At 42.9% G+C, this 16,672-nt stretch overlaps 1 protein-coding gene across 1 annotated transcript; it reads right to left on the bottom strand.

Moving 5' to 3' along the window:
* Positions 1 to 12,654: 12,654 nt before the first annotated feature.
* LOC100301705 (cleavage stimulation factor, 3' pre-RNA, subunit 3) lies at positions 12,655 to 14,359 on the bottom strand. The gene is given in 4 exon segments (NM_001160534.2): positions 12,655 to 12,768; positions 12,936 to 13,031; positions 13,215 to 13,316; positions 14,182 to 14,359. Coding segments are annotated over 4 exon segments (279 nt in total). The 5' UTR covers positions 14,209 to 14,359; the 3' UTR covers positions 12,655 to 12,714.
* Positions 14,360 to 16,672: the final 2,313 nt, after the last annotated feature.

Genomic DNA, 16,672 nt, shown 5'->3' with positions numbered 1-16,672 from the left:
GCTGGTAGAGGTAGAGGAGGGGTAAGGTACCTACTAGACAGGTGTTGTAGCTGGTAGAGGTAGAGGATGGGTAAGGTACCTACTAGACAGGTGTTGTAGCTGGTAGCGGTAGAGGAGGGGGTAAGGTACCTACTAGTCAGGTGTTGTAGCTGGTAGAGGTAGAGGAGGGGGTAAGGTACCTACTAGACAGGTGTTGTAGCTGGTAGCGGTAGAGGAGGGGTAAGGTACCTACTAGACAGGTGTGGTAGATGGTAGAGGGGGTAAGGTACCTACTAGACAGGTGTGGTAGGGGTAGAGGAGGGGGTAAGGTACCTACTAGACAGGTGTTGTAGCTGGTAGAGGTAGAGGAGGGGGTAAGGTACGTACGGGCCAAGTGTCGTGGTTGGTAGGGGATCATCTGGCTGGTGTCAGGTTTGGGGTACTCTGGTTTGCGGTCGGCCTCGTCCTTTTGCGTGGGAGCCGATGGAGTCACCACCGTCTCTGTCTGGAGCAACGCTGCCAGTTTGGCACGGGACACGTCCTGCACACACACAGGTTTAAATCATAGAATTCCAAACAGATATCCTTTACCCTCACATGATTGAAGAGTTGAACAAGAGAGAAACACAAATGGTCCAGTTGTTTCATAGCCATAGATTTATTCTATTGAAGTCTTCAACAGGTGAAGAGACCATAGCAGTCAGAATCATCTTCCTGTGTAAATGAAGCTGAAGAAATCACCAGTTGTACAGACCTTGTATCCGAGGGCTTTGAGCTCGCTGGCAGAACAGGGGTACAGGTCCATGAACTTGTATCTGTCCACCAGCAGGGCTGTCTCCTTGCCTTCGTACTCATCCTTGAAGGCCGTGAAACGCCTGCGCTCCACCTTCAGGATACTGGCCAGGTCCCCGATGTTACTCTCAAAGGCCAAGAAACGTGCCCAGATCTCACTGAGGGAGAGGTGTTGACAAACACACAGGCCCGTTAATAACACAATAACAGACAGGTTTAATGTGGCTGTTCTATAATAACACAATAACAGACAGGTTTAATGTGGCTGTTCTATAATAACAGACAGGTTTAATGTGGCTGTTCTATAATAACAATAACAGACAGAGCTAATGTGGGTGTTCTATAATAACAGACAGGTTTAATGTGGCTGTTCTATAATAACAATAACAGACAGAGCTAATGTGGGTGTTCTATAATAACAGACAGATCTAGTGTGGATGTTCTATAATAACACAACAACAGACAGATCTAGTGTGGATGTTCTATAATAACACAACAACAGACAGATCTAATGTGGGTGTTGTAAGAACATAATTCCTCATACCCAGACTTCTCTGGCGACAGGCTTCCCGAGGTGAGAACACGCTCAAACAGAACTCTGGTGTTGTTGTCCTCTGGAGGGCGGTAGAGAAAGAGGTGAGGCCTTCAAACTCATGAATCTACCACTATGTTTCAGATAATGCCTCAGAATCCGTCTCCTAATTTACAGCATAACACTATCTACACTGAACAAAAATATAAAGTTAACATGTAAAGTGTTGGTCCCATGTTTCATCCCAGAAATGTTCCATACACACAAAAAGCTTATTTCTCTCAAATGTTGTGCACATTTGTTTACATCTGTTAGTGAGAATTTCTTATTTGCCAAGAAAATCCATCCACCTGACGTGTGGCATATCAAGAAGCTGATTAATATAGGATCAGACCCTTTCCCCCCCAAATTTTGCCTAAAATGACATAGCCAAATCTAACTGACTATAGCTCAGGACCTGAAGCAAGGATATGCATATTCTTGATACCATTTGAAAATAAACACTGAAGTTTGTGGAAATGTGAAATTAATGTAGGAGAATAACATATTAGATCTGGTAAAAGATATTACAAAAAAACATGCTGTTAGAAGGCCAAAATATGAGAAAGTGAATAAGAGAAAGGCCAAAATATGACTTCGAAATCTAAGCGCAATAGATTTTGGCCACTAGAGGCAGCAGTGTATGTGCAACGTTTAAGACTGATCCAATGAACCATTGCATTTCTGTTCAATTTCTGTTCTTGTTGTATCAAGACTGCCCAAATGTGCCTAATTGGATTATTAATACATTTTCAAGTTCATAACTGTGCACTCTCCTCAAACAATAGCATGGTATTATTTCACTGTAATAGCTACTGAAAATTGGACAGTGCAGTTAGATAAAAAATAATTTAAGCTTTCTGCCAATATCACATATGTCTTCGTCCTGGGAAATTTTCTTGTTTACTTACAACTTCATGCTAATCACATTAGCCTACGTTAGCTCAACTGTCCCGCGGGGGGGAACACCGACCCTGTAGGAGGTTTTAAATAGCATGATCATTACACAGGTGCACCTTGTGCCGTGGACAATAACAGGCCACTGTAAAATATACAGTTATGTCACACAACACAATGCCACAGGTGTTTGAAGTTGAGGGGGCATTAAATTAGCATGCTGACTGCAGTAATGACCATCAGAGGTGTTGCCATAGTATGTAATGTTAAGTCACCTCCAATATCTTTTTAGAGAATTTGGCAGTATGTCCAATAGGCCTCACAACCACAGACCACGTGTATGGCGTGGTGTGGGCGAGCGGTTTGCTGATGTCAACGTTGTGAACAGAGTGCCCCATGGTGGTTGTGGGGTTATGGTATGGGCAGGCATTAGCTACGGACAATGAACACAACTGCATTTTATCGATGGCAATATGAACGCACAGATATACCGTGATGAAATCCTGGGGCCCATTGTCGTGCCATTAATCCGCAGCCATCACCTCATATTTCAGCATGATGATGCACAGCCCCATGACGCAAGGATCTGTACACAATTCCTGGAAGCTGAAAATGTCTCAGTTCTTCCATGGCCTGCATATTCACCAGACATGTCACCCATTGAGCATGTTTGGGATGTTCTGGATCGACGTGTACGACAGCGTGTTCCTGTTCCCATCAATATCCAGCAACTTGCTCAGCCATTGAAGAGGAGTGGGACAACAGTTTACCAGCCACAATCAACAGCCTGATGCGAAGGAGACTTGTTGTGCTGCATGAGGCAAATGGTGGTCACACCAGATACGGACTGGTTTTCTGATCCACGCCCCCACCTTTTGTTTTTAAGCGATCTGTGACCAACAGATGCATATCTGTATTCCCAGTCATGTAAAATCTATAGATTAGGGCCTAATTTATTTATTTCAATTGACTGATTTCCTTATATTAAAACTAACTCAGCTATACTCAGCCTTGTCTCAGGATGGTAAGTTGGTGGTTGAAGATATCCCTCTAGTGGTGTGGGGGCTGTGCTTTGGCAGTGGGTGGAGTTATATCTTACCTGTTTGGGGTGTCTCCCCTCCTGTCTCAGCCTCCAGTATTTATGCTGCAATAGTTTGTGTCAGGGGGCTAGGGTCAGTCTGTTATATCTGGAGTACTTCTCCTGTCCTATCCGGTGTCCTGTGTGAATTTAAATATGCTACTCTAATTCTCTCTTACTTTCTCTCTCTGGGAGGACCTAGGCCCTAGGACCATGCCTCAGGACTACCTGGCATGATGACTCCTTGCTGTCCCCAGTCCACATGGCCGTGCTGCTGCTCCAGTTTCAACTGTTCTGCATGTGATTATTATTATTTGACCATGCTGGTCATTCATGAACATTTGAACATCTTGGCCATGTTCTGTTATAATCTCCACCCGGCACAGCCAGAAGAGGACTGGCCACCCCACATAGCCTGGTTCCTCTCTAGGTTTCTTCCTAGGTTTTGGCCTTTCTAGGGAGTTTTTCCTAGCCACGGTGCTTCTACACCTGCATTGCTTGCTGTTTGGGGTTTTAGGCTGGGTTTCTGTACAGCACTTTGAGATATCAGCTGATGTACGAAGGGCTATATAAATAAATTTGACTTGACTAAAATCTTGGATGTTGTTTATATTTTTGTTCAGTATATACACGCCAATGAAATAAAGAAACACACACCGGCGTCTATAGACCGCCTCTGCCTGGGTTTGATCTAGTTTGACTATATGAGTAATTGATAGAGGATGTCACTGGGTCCATGTCATAGAGAGAATAGGATCAGCATGTTGAACAAATACACTGATATTAGATCCCCTGTAGTCTTCAATACCATCGCTAAACAACTATACAATCTCAGTGACTGTTGCCATGGCAGCTACCCGTGGTTGTGTTATTGTTACACAAGAGGGTGAATGACAAGTCTCAATAAATGAATCCGTCACTTGTCACTTACCATTAAGGTGTGAGAGGTAATCGATGTATGCAAGTATATACTCTGGAATGTCTCCATATTTCTTCAAGCCCAGCTCAAATATCTTAAAGGCCACTGATTTGTCCTGTGAGGGAAGGTAACGGAAGACCAGTCAAACATTGAGACAAAGAATGGTTCCCCTTATATTCTCTTTGCACTGTTGGCATGGGTGTCAGGCTAAGGCCAGAGAGACACAGGAACACAGATTAAATCTTATATGCATTCATCAATTATCAGTTTTTGTCCGTCAAACGCTATTTTCAAGTCGACTGTTTTCGGTTCTCCATCATCCGTCAACCGATGACTCCGTCCCATTGCCTCAATCCCAAATGTTCAGACAATTTTCCGTAGCCTATGTAGACCCACCTTACTGCAGTAGTACTCCATCAGTGCTGCAGTCACGTAGACGTGGTGACGCGTGCGCATGTCCTCCCGGGCCTTCTTAAAGATGATGCGGCCTGACTTGATGCCCTCGGCCCGCCTGCCAAACTTCATGTACTGGATGTAGACCAGCGTGGGGTCGATGTCCTCGATGGCCAGCAGACGGTTGTAGATGCTGTGGACCTTTTCATGCTTCAATCGACTCTGAAAAGAGGAGAGATGTGGGTTAGCTCATTCATCAATTAAATGCCTGTCAAACATTTCCTGGACCTCTATTCAACATTCATTTATACTGGTTCACACTCCACAACTTTACTCAATACAAGGATTGCTCCGGAATAATCCAATTAATTAATCTTATTAGGAACGAGACGAGACAAATGAATACGTCTGCAGTGAAAGATGCACTGATCATTTATGGATGACAGTCAATTATACATTTCCTTGGCAACCCTTGACATCTTCATATTATGACCTCATGTTTTGGCAAGTGTTCCGTGACAGATGATTGGTGTTTGTGCAGCTCACCTCCTCGTAGTCAGCGAATGAAAAGTACAGCAGCATGTTCTTCTTCAGTAGAGTACCGATGGCGCGCTCGTAGATGTTAGCTGCTTCGTCACTGAACACCTTAGAGTTGTTCATGTCCTGAGGAGCGGAAGAAAGGGTTCTAGTCTGGCATTTAAAAACCAAACCAACAGTAAGGTCTAAAATAACAAACGTATCTTTTCAAATGTGGAGGAAACCCTGTTCCAATTAGGACACATTGTGCCATCAGTGGCCTCTCTTACCCCCTTCTCTGCCAGTAGTTTACTGGACTGGTCCAGATACTGGGCAGCCTCATACCACACATCAGGGTGATGACCCAGCACCAACAGACACTGCTCATAGGCAAACATCACTGCAACACGGAGCACAATTACAACGTTAGGGCTGCAATGCTAGCAAAACCTCTAGGCAACACTGGATTTCTATCAACTTTACTGTGACTATAAAGTCTGATGACATGCTATATCAAGTTCACACCACCAGGAATCACTGTCCCTACCACCACCACTAGCTATATGAATCACTGTTCCTCCCACCACCACTAGCTATATGAATCACTGTTCCCCCCCACCACCACCACTAGCTATATGAATCACTGTTCCTCCCACCACCACTAGCTATATGAATCACTGTTCCCCCACCACCACCACTAGCTATATGAATCACTGTTCCCCCACCACCACCACTAGCTATATGAATCACTGTTCCCCCCCACCACAAGCTATATGAATCACTGTTCCCCCACCACCACCACTAGCTATATGAATCACTGTTCCCCCCCACCACAAGCTATATGAATCACTGTTCCTCCCACCACCACTAGCTAGCTATATGAATCACTGTTCCCCCCCACCACAAGCTATATGAATCACTGTTCCTCCCCCCACCACTAGCTATATGAATCACTGTTCCCCCCCCCACCACTAGCTATATGAATCACTGTTCCCCCCCACCACAAGCTATATGAATCACTGTTCCTCCCACCACCACTAGCTATATGAATCACTGTTCCCCCACCACCACCACTAGCTATATGAATCACTGTTCCCCCACACCACCACTAGCTATATGAATCACTGTTCCCCCACACCACCACTAGCTATATGAATCACTGTTCCCCCCCCACCACCACTAGCTATATGAATCACTGTTCCCCCCCCACCACCACTAGCTATATGAATCACTGTTCCCCCACACCACCACTAGCTATATGAATCACTGTTCCCCCACCACCACTAGCTATATGAATCACTGTTCCCCCCCCACCACCACTAGCTATATGAATCACTGTTCCCCCCACCACCACTAGCTATATGAATCACTGTTCCCCCCACCACACCTCTCTTAGTGATGAGTGTCTGGTCCTCTGTGCGGAGCGGGTTGCTCTTCTCCCATTGGATGTACTTCTTCCACATCTCCACCTGCACCGCCTCCTGGGGGGAGTTCTGTGGGGGCACCGAGGGGGCGTTCCTATCCAGACCCTTCATCACAGTCTCATATTCCTGAAGAGACAGTTTAACATCAGCTCACAATCATTAAATCATCTACCAGACAGTATGAATCCGTTTACCTCATCATAGTGTGTTTGTGAGTACCTTACCTTGGCCACTCTCCTAGCGTTCATGTAGTCTCTGCTGCGGTCCTCAATCATCTTCTTGGCCAGATGTACGTTGATGCCCTGTTTGTACAACACCAGGCTACTTAGCACCACTGACAGATGAGACCAATGACACACGAAAACAATGTTCTGCTACCCCTCATGTGGTTCCTTATTCAGCCATCCATAGGGGTCATAGGTCATTGGTCTTACCTCCTCATACTTGCTGTAGTCTCTCCAGAGCTGCTCGATGTTGATCATGGGGTTCACACAGCCCCTCTGGTAGACCCTGCGCACCGCCGTGATTCGCTGGTTTTCAGCGTACGAACCAACCGCCTCACTGGAAGGACACAAGGCCTGGGAATTAGGGACTTCAAGTACTTTTTAATGAACGAAAACAACAAAGTGTTGTGTTAAGAGCAGTGCTTACACTCCTTTGAGGAAGTTGATGTAGTCCACCCATATCTGAGGGGAGAGCAGAAGAATTAGAAATCATGGCTTGGAAACCCATTTCAGATCGCACATTTTCAACCAACTTGTTTTAACATTTAATTGCCAATATGCTTTGATTTACCTGGTAGGACATGATCTCCATGCCGATTTTATCCAGCGCAAAGTCATACGCCTGCGCCATCTTCTCTCTGGTGAAGGTCAAGCAGGGCTGGGTTAGGACTTGTGTTACATCACAATATCAAGATACGCACTGGGAACATTTGTCAAAATAGGGTGTTGTGTTATCACTGTGAAATGCATTGCTGAATGGTTAAGATTGTGTGTGAGCACACGAAGAGCCCGTCCCCCTCCAATTCCTTTCCTGGGTAACAGGGGAACCTACTTGTAGCTGGGTAGCTTTCCTTTCGTCTCTCGGACGTAGGAGAGGTAGCATTTCCACAGGTCGATGTGCAGCACTTTCATCAGACATCTCTGAAACAACTACAGCAGGAGGGAAGGGCCTCGTTTCAGTTTCACCTATTCAAAAACATATCTGTCTACTGAAAATTAACGCTTCAGACAACAGTGTGCACTCAATCATTCCCCACTGTCATACTGAGAAATCAATACGCTGGGTGATTTGTAGTGTGTGTTTCCTTGTATAAAAGGGGAAGTAGGGGATTCCCTCTAGGGAGGGCTGCCTAATAGAAAGTGACCTAAAGCCTACCCTGGCAGGAGAACCAGCGGAACAGAGCTCACTGACAGACAGCAGGCACACTGTACCACAGCTGGAGATATAAACAGCAGTGTACACGAGGGCTTTGCAACACGCTGCTGCTATAAAAGACTGAACCCACCTTGGTGAAAATGAGAGAACTACTTTTCCTTTCAGTTTCAGGGGATGGTTAATAGACAGTACCAACACAGTAAAAACATCTGCACCAGACAGAACAGTTTGAGCTGCTAAGTGTGTAGTGTTGCCTGTGGGTTATCAATACATATTCTGTGACTTTAACAAGTGGCAATAAACAATGATTTTCCACTCCTGTGAACTGTAGATTTACTGTTGTACTGCAGTAAAGCATGCAGCTACATTTCAAGGCTTGATCCTTGATATATTAGAGGTTACTTAATTGGCTTCTTCAGTTGTTAAGGGCAACACTGGATGAGTCAGAACCATGTTGGTTTCCATCCAGTGACAGGGAGGTGGAACCTCCCTTAGAATCAACCAACCATGGCAGTCTCAGTCCCCTGTAAGGCCAATGGGAGGGGACTTTGGTATGATTGGCACTCACCTTTTCTACCTTGTCATAGTTTTTTGCCTTGATCTGTGGACAGAGTGTAAACGAAGTGTTAATTCAACAGGCAGGGGTTTCCATTGTATATATGGACAAACAGGCACGCATGCAAACTCCCTCTGACACACACATACAATCCCTTTCAGATCAACAAAGTGAATTTCACACAAGAAAGACCATTTCAAGATCAATTTGGTAAGATATGGGGTTTATTCTCATTGTACATCATGGACCATACACGAGTCACATGATCAAGCGGTTGTAAGAAAAATGGGTTTTGATGTCTAGACATTGTTCCATGGGGATATAGAACACATTTTCCCATTTGTGAATACCCACCCTTCCCAATAAACTGTAGACTTAGACATATAAGCTCAATAAAAACTATAAAATGTACATTTTCATCAGCATTTAAAAAACAATCATATGTTAGCCCCTTCACTACACTGGAAAAGACCACGCTCGTGCCAATCACTAAACATGTTACTGACAGTCAGCCTGGCCAGACATCAAGGTGACTCATTGGCTGACAGTGACAGGAAAGAGTCTCCACACTGGCAGGCAGCTGATGTTGGGTGGGAGAGGGAGTCCTCAATCAGTTCTGTCCCTACTGCAAGCCCTGTGGAGTTCCAACTCTCCCTCTACCAAGGCCTGCCAGCATAGACCAGTGTGAACTAAGCATAATGAGAAACATCAATCTTTACTGGAGCTACTGGTTGGTCTGGCCCTGACAAAAGGCCCTTGACAGGCACAGGACTCCCAATGCAGCAGCCTAGCAGCATGTCCTGTACTGTAGGCCTTTTGCTGTTGCAATCGCAAGGGTAGTAGCTCCTAAAACTTTGACGACAAAACACACAGTAACAAGAAACATTCAGGTGTTTGAATGTGAGAATACATTTAAACTTGGAATGAATCCTGCCTCGATAATTCTCCATCTGCTTCTTTCCCTCATCCATTCTAAGAACAATACAGTGGAATGTCACCAAGCCCACAGGTTGGCTTTCAGCTTGTTGTGCAAGCCACTTAACACAATCATTGATTAGAGGGGCTCTCAAATAATCTGTCAACGTTAAATATTGCCTAGGCCTCGAAGTGCACGGCTTGAATAGAAGTACTTTTTCAGGAATAACAATAGGCAGCGCAAGAAAATAACTCATTCAATATGTATACATCTAGAGGTGGGAAGTATCCTTGCAAGATTACGATGAACAATTTCACATTTGTTCAAAAAGTCAGATCCTAAAGAGAACTAGGCCTATGTCAAATGTAGCCTATGGAAGTGTGTTAGACATGAAAAATAACACTAGTTTTACACAGACAACATGAAACAAGATTGGTAAACAATGATTTATTGAAGTAAATCACTAGATAAATCAACATAAAAATACACAGAAGACGTAACCCCAGCCGTGACAGCTGCAGGCATAGAGAAGTACATCCCGTGACATGAGTGACATAGCTTTAGGTAGGCCACATAGATAAAATCTCACCTCGAGGGCAGACACGCACACCCACACAATCTGTAGCCAGCAAACATTGTCATTGTATGAATCCACGGCAGCCCATGGCTTTAGCATTCACTAACAATAGTTTTAGCGTCTCACTCAGTTATCCTAGCTACAACATGAGAACCAGACCCAGAAGACACTACAAGAGAGACTAAGTCTTCTAAAGCACTTTGTTCTATTTCGGTGCAGGCAAACCAGTCGAGTGGGGAATTAAATATCAATCCATCCAATTGTCTAATATTGTATAAATCTCAACCAAATAAAATACATTCTATTAGTAATACGGGCTTTTATCAGGAAGTCACAACAATCCAGGCTTAAAAACCCAAGCCCATCAACACAGAAATACTTCATTATGCAAATGTTTAACATGTCCATATATATAAAGCTTCCACAACATTCAAAACTACTCCAGTTCTCTATCAACTAAGCATTCACATTACAAGCACAACATCACTAGGCCTACCACCTAACTCGCACTCAGCAGCCAACCCCCCCCAAAAAAAACATTAACTAGGAAGGTAACAGGCACAATTTCTATGTGGGATAATCAAGAGCACCAGGCCTAATGCATTCTTTAAAATGGGATTAGGTATGGGAATGTTTATGGGGAAAGGAGGTGGTTGTGAACTGGACTGCAGTAACCATCAACACCATAAAGAAAAAGATGCAATAAGTCACAGTAGAGAATTCTGGTCATTTGTTTTATTAAACAGTATGCAACTTGAAATCACTTTCAACAAACCGCAGGGTACAGTCAAATTGAGTACAACGCAACTTATGCATTTCCTTATTCTTGTGCATGCACAGATCAACCACTTGAGTTCACCAAGGTGAGTGAAACTGTATTGAAACGAAGACAAAAACCACAAAGCAAGTGCGAAAGGTCAAATGTGACCCAGAACCAAGACAATGGTCCCCTAAGCCGTACCTGAACGTTAGTGTCCTGCGATGTGTGAATTCACAAGTAAAACACCTGAATTCCCAATACTGGATTGTTTCTGTATAACTCCTTCACAAGCACACGTTATTTTCTTGAAAGGTTAGTGAAGAGGTCAGACATTCAAACGTATGATTCGTTTTCTACACATTAGATCCAAACTAGAATGTTGACGTAACCTTTTTCTATACTGCAGCAACTACCACCATATTATTTGACAGGTTGCGGTTAAGTTCAAAAATGTGTTATTTTTTTCCCAGGTTGCTCATGTTGAGGCAAATGAAACTGAGATAAAAAGACTGCGGCAAGCTCGATTAGACTGCAGTCTAGAAATAAATCAAAGGCTACCCAAACTGGAAGGGAAAAAAAACAATTCAAGTGTTTTAATGCAAATGACCAACTTTAAACTATGGTACATAGCTATAAACAAATGAAGTCAACAGGTGGTTGAACTTTTAGAGAATGACCTACAGGCTGTGCTAAACGGTGTTGAATGAGGCCATTCTAACAAGGGTAGCAGTGTATAGAATGGGAGAGCTTCTAGACTTAAAAACAATGTGCCCAACTCCTCACGGATGTGCACTGTGCAAATACCCCAGGGTCTAGTCTGATTGTATTCCAGTCACTATACACCAACAAAGGTGACGGTCTGAACATTAGAGACTATTAGGCAATCTGGTATCAATTAACCCTTAGACAAGGGGTGTCCAAACTCAATCTTGTAGGGCAGCAGTATGTGCAGGCTTTTCCCCTCTAGTCCAGAACCAACACACATGGGTCACGTTCTGTAGGCACAATTAACAGGGGGAAAAAAATACTTTACCCAGATTCAACAACATGGAATCAGGTGTATTTGCACTGGGCTGGAACAAAAGCCTGCATACTGCCGGACCAAGATGGGACACCATGTACTAGTCAATCCTGTAGATGTGAAAGGAAGCTGTGGGTGTAAGAAGGGGGCTCCGTGAAGCATTACCTGTTCACATACTCCCACTCAATCCCTTCAGACCTACAAGAAGTAAGGCATGATTTTAAACTGGGCACGAGTTGGTCTCCTCCCCAGACTTCTGTTCACCTGCTGTAGACAGCCCAGGGCCCAGATGACTAGTTCGGATCAGAGCTGCGTGTAGTGGGCATCAATTAATGAGGCTTGGTCAGTCATGCTTTTAACTCACATACTTACCCACTTTATTCCCCTAAATAAGTGGATTACAAGCATCCATTTGTATGTCTAAAACTAATGGCATACTCATGAAATGATGGAGCTTATCTTATGTAGGAATGGGGTTTAAGGCTCATCTAAGATGTAGGCAATATGGTGTGATAAGGGCCGGGGGCAGGAATGGGAGCAGGTACCATCCACAAAAACCCAATGTCATTTTGTAATGTGGGTGAACTACCATTTTAAAAGACATATTGGAGTAATGTGGATTCTTTGCTGGGTCAAAACCAGGGTGAACATCCGCCTGCATAAACAGGGACCTACAATAATACTACAGCTTCCGTAGTAAACATAGGTCGCTTGTTGGGGGTAAGGTAGCGTAACTGTGCTGGGGGAAAAAAATGTTAAGTTGAACACATTCACTCATACGGTTTATGATCAAAAACAAAAATGACCTCAAAGAAATGACACAGGAGGCAATAAATAGACACGACAAGTGAATAAAAGGCTAAAGCACTCCAATACCATTAAAAAGTTTTAATGCTGTTGCAGATCAAACATGCAACAAATGCACTTAACCCCATTTAAAGACGTAGAAAATAGTTGTTTTTTCTACTGAGGAACATACAGTCTGCGTCCTGAAAAATAAATGGTTAAGATAGTAACCTAAACCCCTCGTACTTTAAAAAAATACCATTGAGATGAAGTGGACCTATTTGTTGTGTGAAAGTCACATTGTTGATCCTGTTAGGATATGCACGCCCATGCACACATGTAGTTGTGAGAAATTGATAAAAATATTAACCTCCGCTTCAATGAATAGTTTCCAGAATCTGCCCGAGCTTGGGAACTGGGCCACAAGTCGTTCATACGTCTTCCTTGCTTTGTCTATTGGTTGGTTCTAAAAGGGTAGAATGCATTTACATGTACACTTGTTGACAAACAAGTTGAAACAGTCCTATATGACACATTTGTAATTTTTCTGTTAGATCCCCACCCACCACCCTCTTGAGCCCCACCCTCTCCCTCCCTTGACCCAATCGATTACCCCAGGTAAGAGGAATGCAACCCTGAGTCACTAAACCTGTGCTTCTCGAATCAGAATGCTCCATGCGTCAAGGTCATATGGGTTTTCTTCCAACTTCTTCTCTGCTTTCTTAACCTTCTCCGGGATATACTCAGCTGCCTGCAAGACATGAAAAGATGATTGGGGTTACAGACATGCATACACTGCAACAAGAGGTGGCTTTGGAAAACAAATCAATCAGGGTGCCAATATTAAAGACAATTTTAAGAGTACATTTTAGAAGATCTCGTTTATAATTGACCTACTACACTTGTTTCCAGTTTGGACTACTTTAGCCACATAAGAAACCGAGTAGGACAACGGCAGACACGAGGAAATGCTTGCTTGTTTACATGGTTAGCTAGTTGGCTACTAAGGTAGTTCGCTAATCATGTAAAACACAATTGCACAACTTCTAACACCACACCGTTAACTCCATAAGCTAGCTCTCAACTGTATAAATGCAATACAACGTGCACCCATTGCTGCATACGCTTGGGCTAGTCAGCTAGCGTAACAAAAAAGCGCGGCCCAACTGCAACAGCAATGTTATCTAGGTAGCTAACTTCAGCTTGCAACGAAATTAACTAGTGTTTATTCTCAGCAACAGGCCAAAAGCTAACTAGCACACGCTAACTAGTCGTGTTAGCATGACGTTCAGACCATTTCAGGTCGTGTTACCTGTACAAGCTAGCTAACGTTAGTTGGTCGACTGACATTAACTTCTGACCAAAATCATTGGCAGGTTACCTAGCTAGCACGTAATTAGCTTAGCCGCAGATCTCTCAAACATAATGCAACGTAATTATTGTCAATAGTGTGTGGTAGCTATGTAGAAAGCGCTTCAAATCCATATATTCTATATTAAACGGTATCTAGGGTGTAGGCCTAGCTAGCTAACGTCAGTGAACCACCATGCAACACGAGTGAAAATGTAACGTAGCTAACTAGCAACCGTTCGCTACAAACAACTGAAATGCTCTACCTGGTCGGCGGTTGCTTCCGTGGACATTACTGGTTACGTTTAGTTTACCTATATTACAAATTTCAACAGTATTTAAACATAGAAATATTGAATTAAAAACAGCTATATCGCATGACTGCACGACGACTCCAGTAGCTATGAACACAGTCTGCCCACTGCTGTGACTGGCCGTTTTCTCAAAATGGCGTGGCTGAATGATCACTTCCTTATGTTCTGGAGGATGTAACCCCCTACAGACAAAAAAAAATCACATTTGAGGTTGCTCTTTACAGCATTTTAATGTTTTATATATCTGTATGGATGAGACCAATATTTAGAGCACAAAAATGCAATTGAATCAACACATTTTAATCACTAATGGAATATCTTTCATAGGATATCTGGGTCATTGAATTATTAACACATTTGAATCACGAATGTAATTACTCTCTTTGATCGTTATGACAAAAACAGTACATTATGAAGACAGGCGAAAACTGCTTCTCCAATAGAAAACCCCGATCACATTTGTCATGTCATGGCGACGTCGACTAACAAAGACGTCAAATCAAAGGCATTCCTTCGATATAAAGTTGTTTTTGACGAAAATTAAAACGTGTCAGTTTGTAAATTTCATGAATGTTGAGTAATAACATATTCAACCACTTAAAACATTGGTTCGATTCTTGATTATACCTTTAGATTTGGAGAAAATTAACAACTAAGGAATCATTTTTCACTTTTCTCATTGACTTCTCAAACCCCAAACTCCATCCTGGTCTGTTTGGTCTGTTTTGCAAGCGTTCCCGGAAGTCTCGCGATGCGCCTCTTTTTATTTATTTATTATATATTTTTTATTAACAACAAATCAATACAAAAGTACATGAGGGAACACAAGTATATATAGATTATATACAATGGACAATCGAGCTAGGGGGTACAATATCACATTGCAATTACACAAGGACCTTAAGGGACATACGTACACTAATAAATCTAACCGCTTTTTTGTTAGTAGAGTATTGTCTTAAAATACAGTTAAATTTATTTTTGTGGGGAAGAAAATATTTTTTGTTTGTTTGTAAATTAACATTTGTATATATGAAATTTGGCCAAAAGAATAAGGAAATGAATTACATAAAAATGTTTCAGCTTATTTCTACCATATGTAAAGAATCCAAGCAGTACATCTCTCCACAATAGTGTAAAATCTTCATAAATGTGTTAAATTATAAATCTACTGATGTCTTGCCACAGTTTTCTTACATTAATAAAATGACAAAAAAGATGCAACACTGTTTCCGGGTGGTCATTACAAAGGAGCAATTTGAGTTGATGTTTTCCTTAAACTTCTTCATATAGTGGTTGGCAGGATAATATTTATGAATAATTTTAAAGGAAACTTCCTTGATTTGGTTAACAAGTAGGTACGTGTGTGGCAACATCCAAACGTTTTTTCCAACATATATGATCAATAAATCCATTCCAATAAGGCATGACATAAGGTATACAACATCCTGCTGAAACAAGGTTCGTATCGATCTGTTGTTGAATGGACCAATAGAGAAACAAATCTTTCCTACTGATGAGTCAACAGGGTCAATAGAAGGTAGGCTCTGAGGGTCAGGTCTTGACACGTTTCTGAATAACAGAGTAACACCTGAGGGAATGGCATCTAAAACAATTGCAAAATCTTTAGGTGTTACAGGGACCTTGTAAAGTGATAAGAATTCCTTATAACTGAGTAAAAGACCAAACTCTGTTTGGTCTGTTTTGCAAGCGTTCTGGAAGTCTCGCGATGCGCCTCTAGGTTTATAAACGCCGTGGCTATGACGTCTGGGTCCGAAAATGGTCTGCATAGCTAGTTGTTGTAATATATTTATAATATTGTAACGACCCTGGGTTTATAAGCGCGGAAATCGACTCTGTGGACTGCCGCATGAGCATGCTTTTGCGCGCCGGACCTCGGGCTCGAAGGTGGAGGATTCGAGACCTGCTCCCCGCTGTTTCATTACACTGGTGTCAGAAGTGATCGGACCTTGCATCCACGACAGTGCGTGTGCTTGACCGGTGAGCGCGTTCCTGTAAGACGTAGAGTCGCAAGCTAGCGCGAGGACGCGCTCTTTCAAAGGAGGGAGTAGTGTTACGACCCTGGGTTTATAAACGCGGAGATCGACTCTGCCGCATGAGCATGCTATTGCATGGTCTAGGGTTCGAGACCTGCTCCCTGCTGTTTCATTACAATATAAAAAAAACATGAGCTGACGCACACCCAGAATAATAGTTTATGTGGAGGTGCTGACAAACGGCGAATAAACTATAAACTATCAAGACAAAGAAAGTGCACACTCCATGTATAATCTCCCAGCAATTTAATGGGTATTTACCAACGTTTCGGCATCACTGTGCCTGAAATACCCATTAACTTGCTGGGATATTATACATGGAATGTGCGACTTTCTTTGTCTTGATAGTTTATAGTTTATTCGCCGTTAGTCAGCATCACACAAAC

The sequence above is a fragment of the Oncorhynchus mykiss genome, chromosome 26 (genome assembly GCF_057628025.1).
Source record: "Oncorhynchus mykiss isolate SJ-2025 chromosome 26, ASM5762802v1, whole genome shotgun sequence".
Taxonomy (NCBI): Eukaryota; Metazoa; Chordata; class Actinopteri; order Salmoniformes; family Salmonidae; genus Oncorhynchus; species Oncorhynchus mykiss.
The sequence above is the reverse complement of the archived record's forward strand: the minus strand, read 5'-3'. Positions and strand labels throughout refer to the sequence as shown.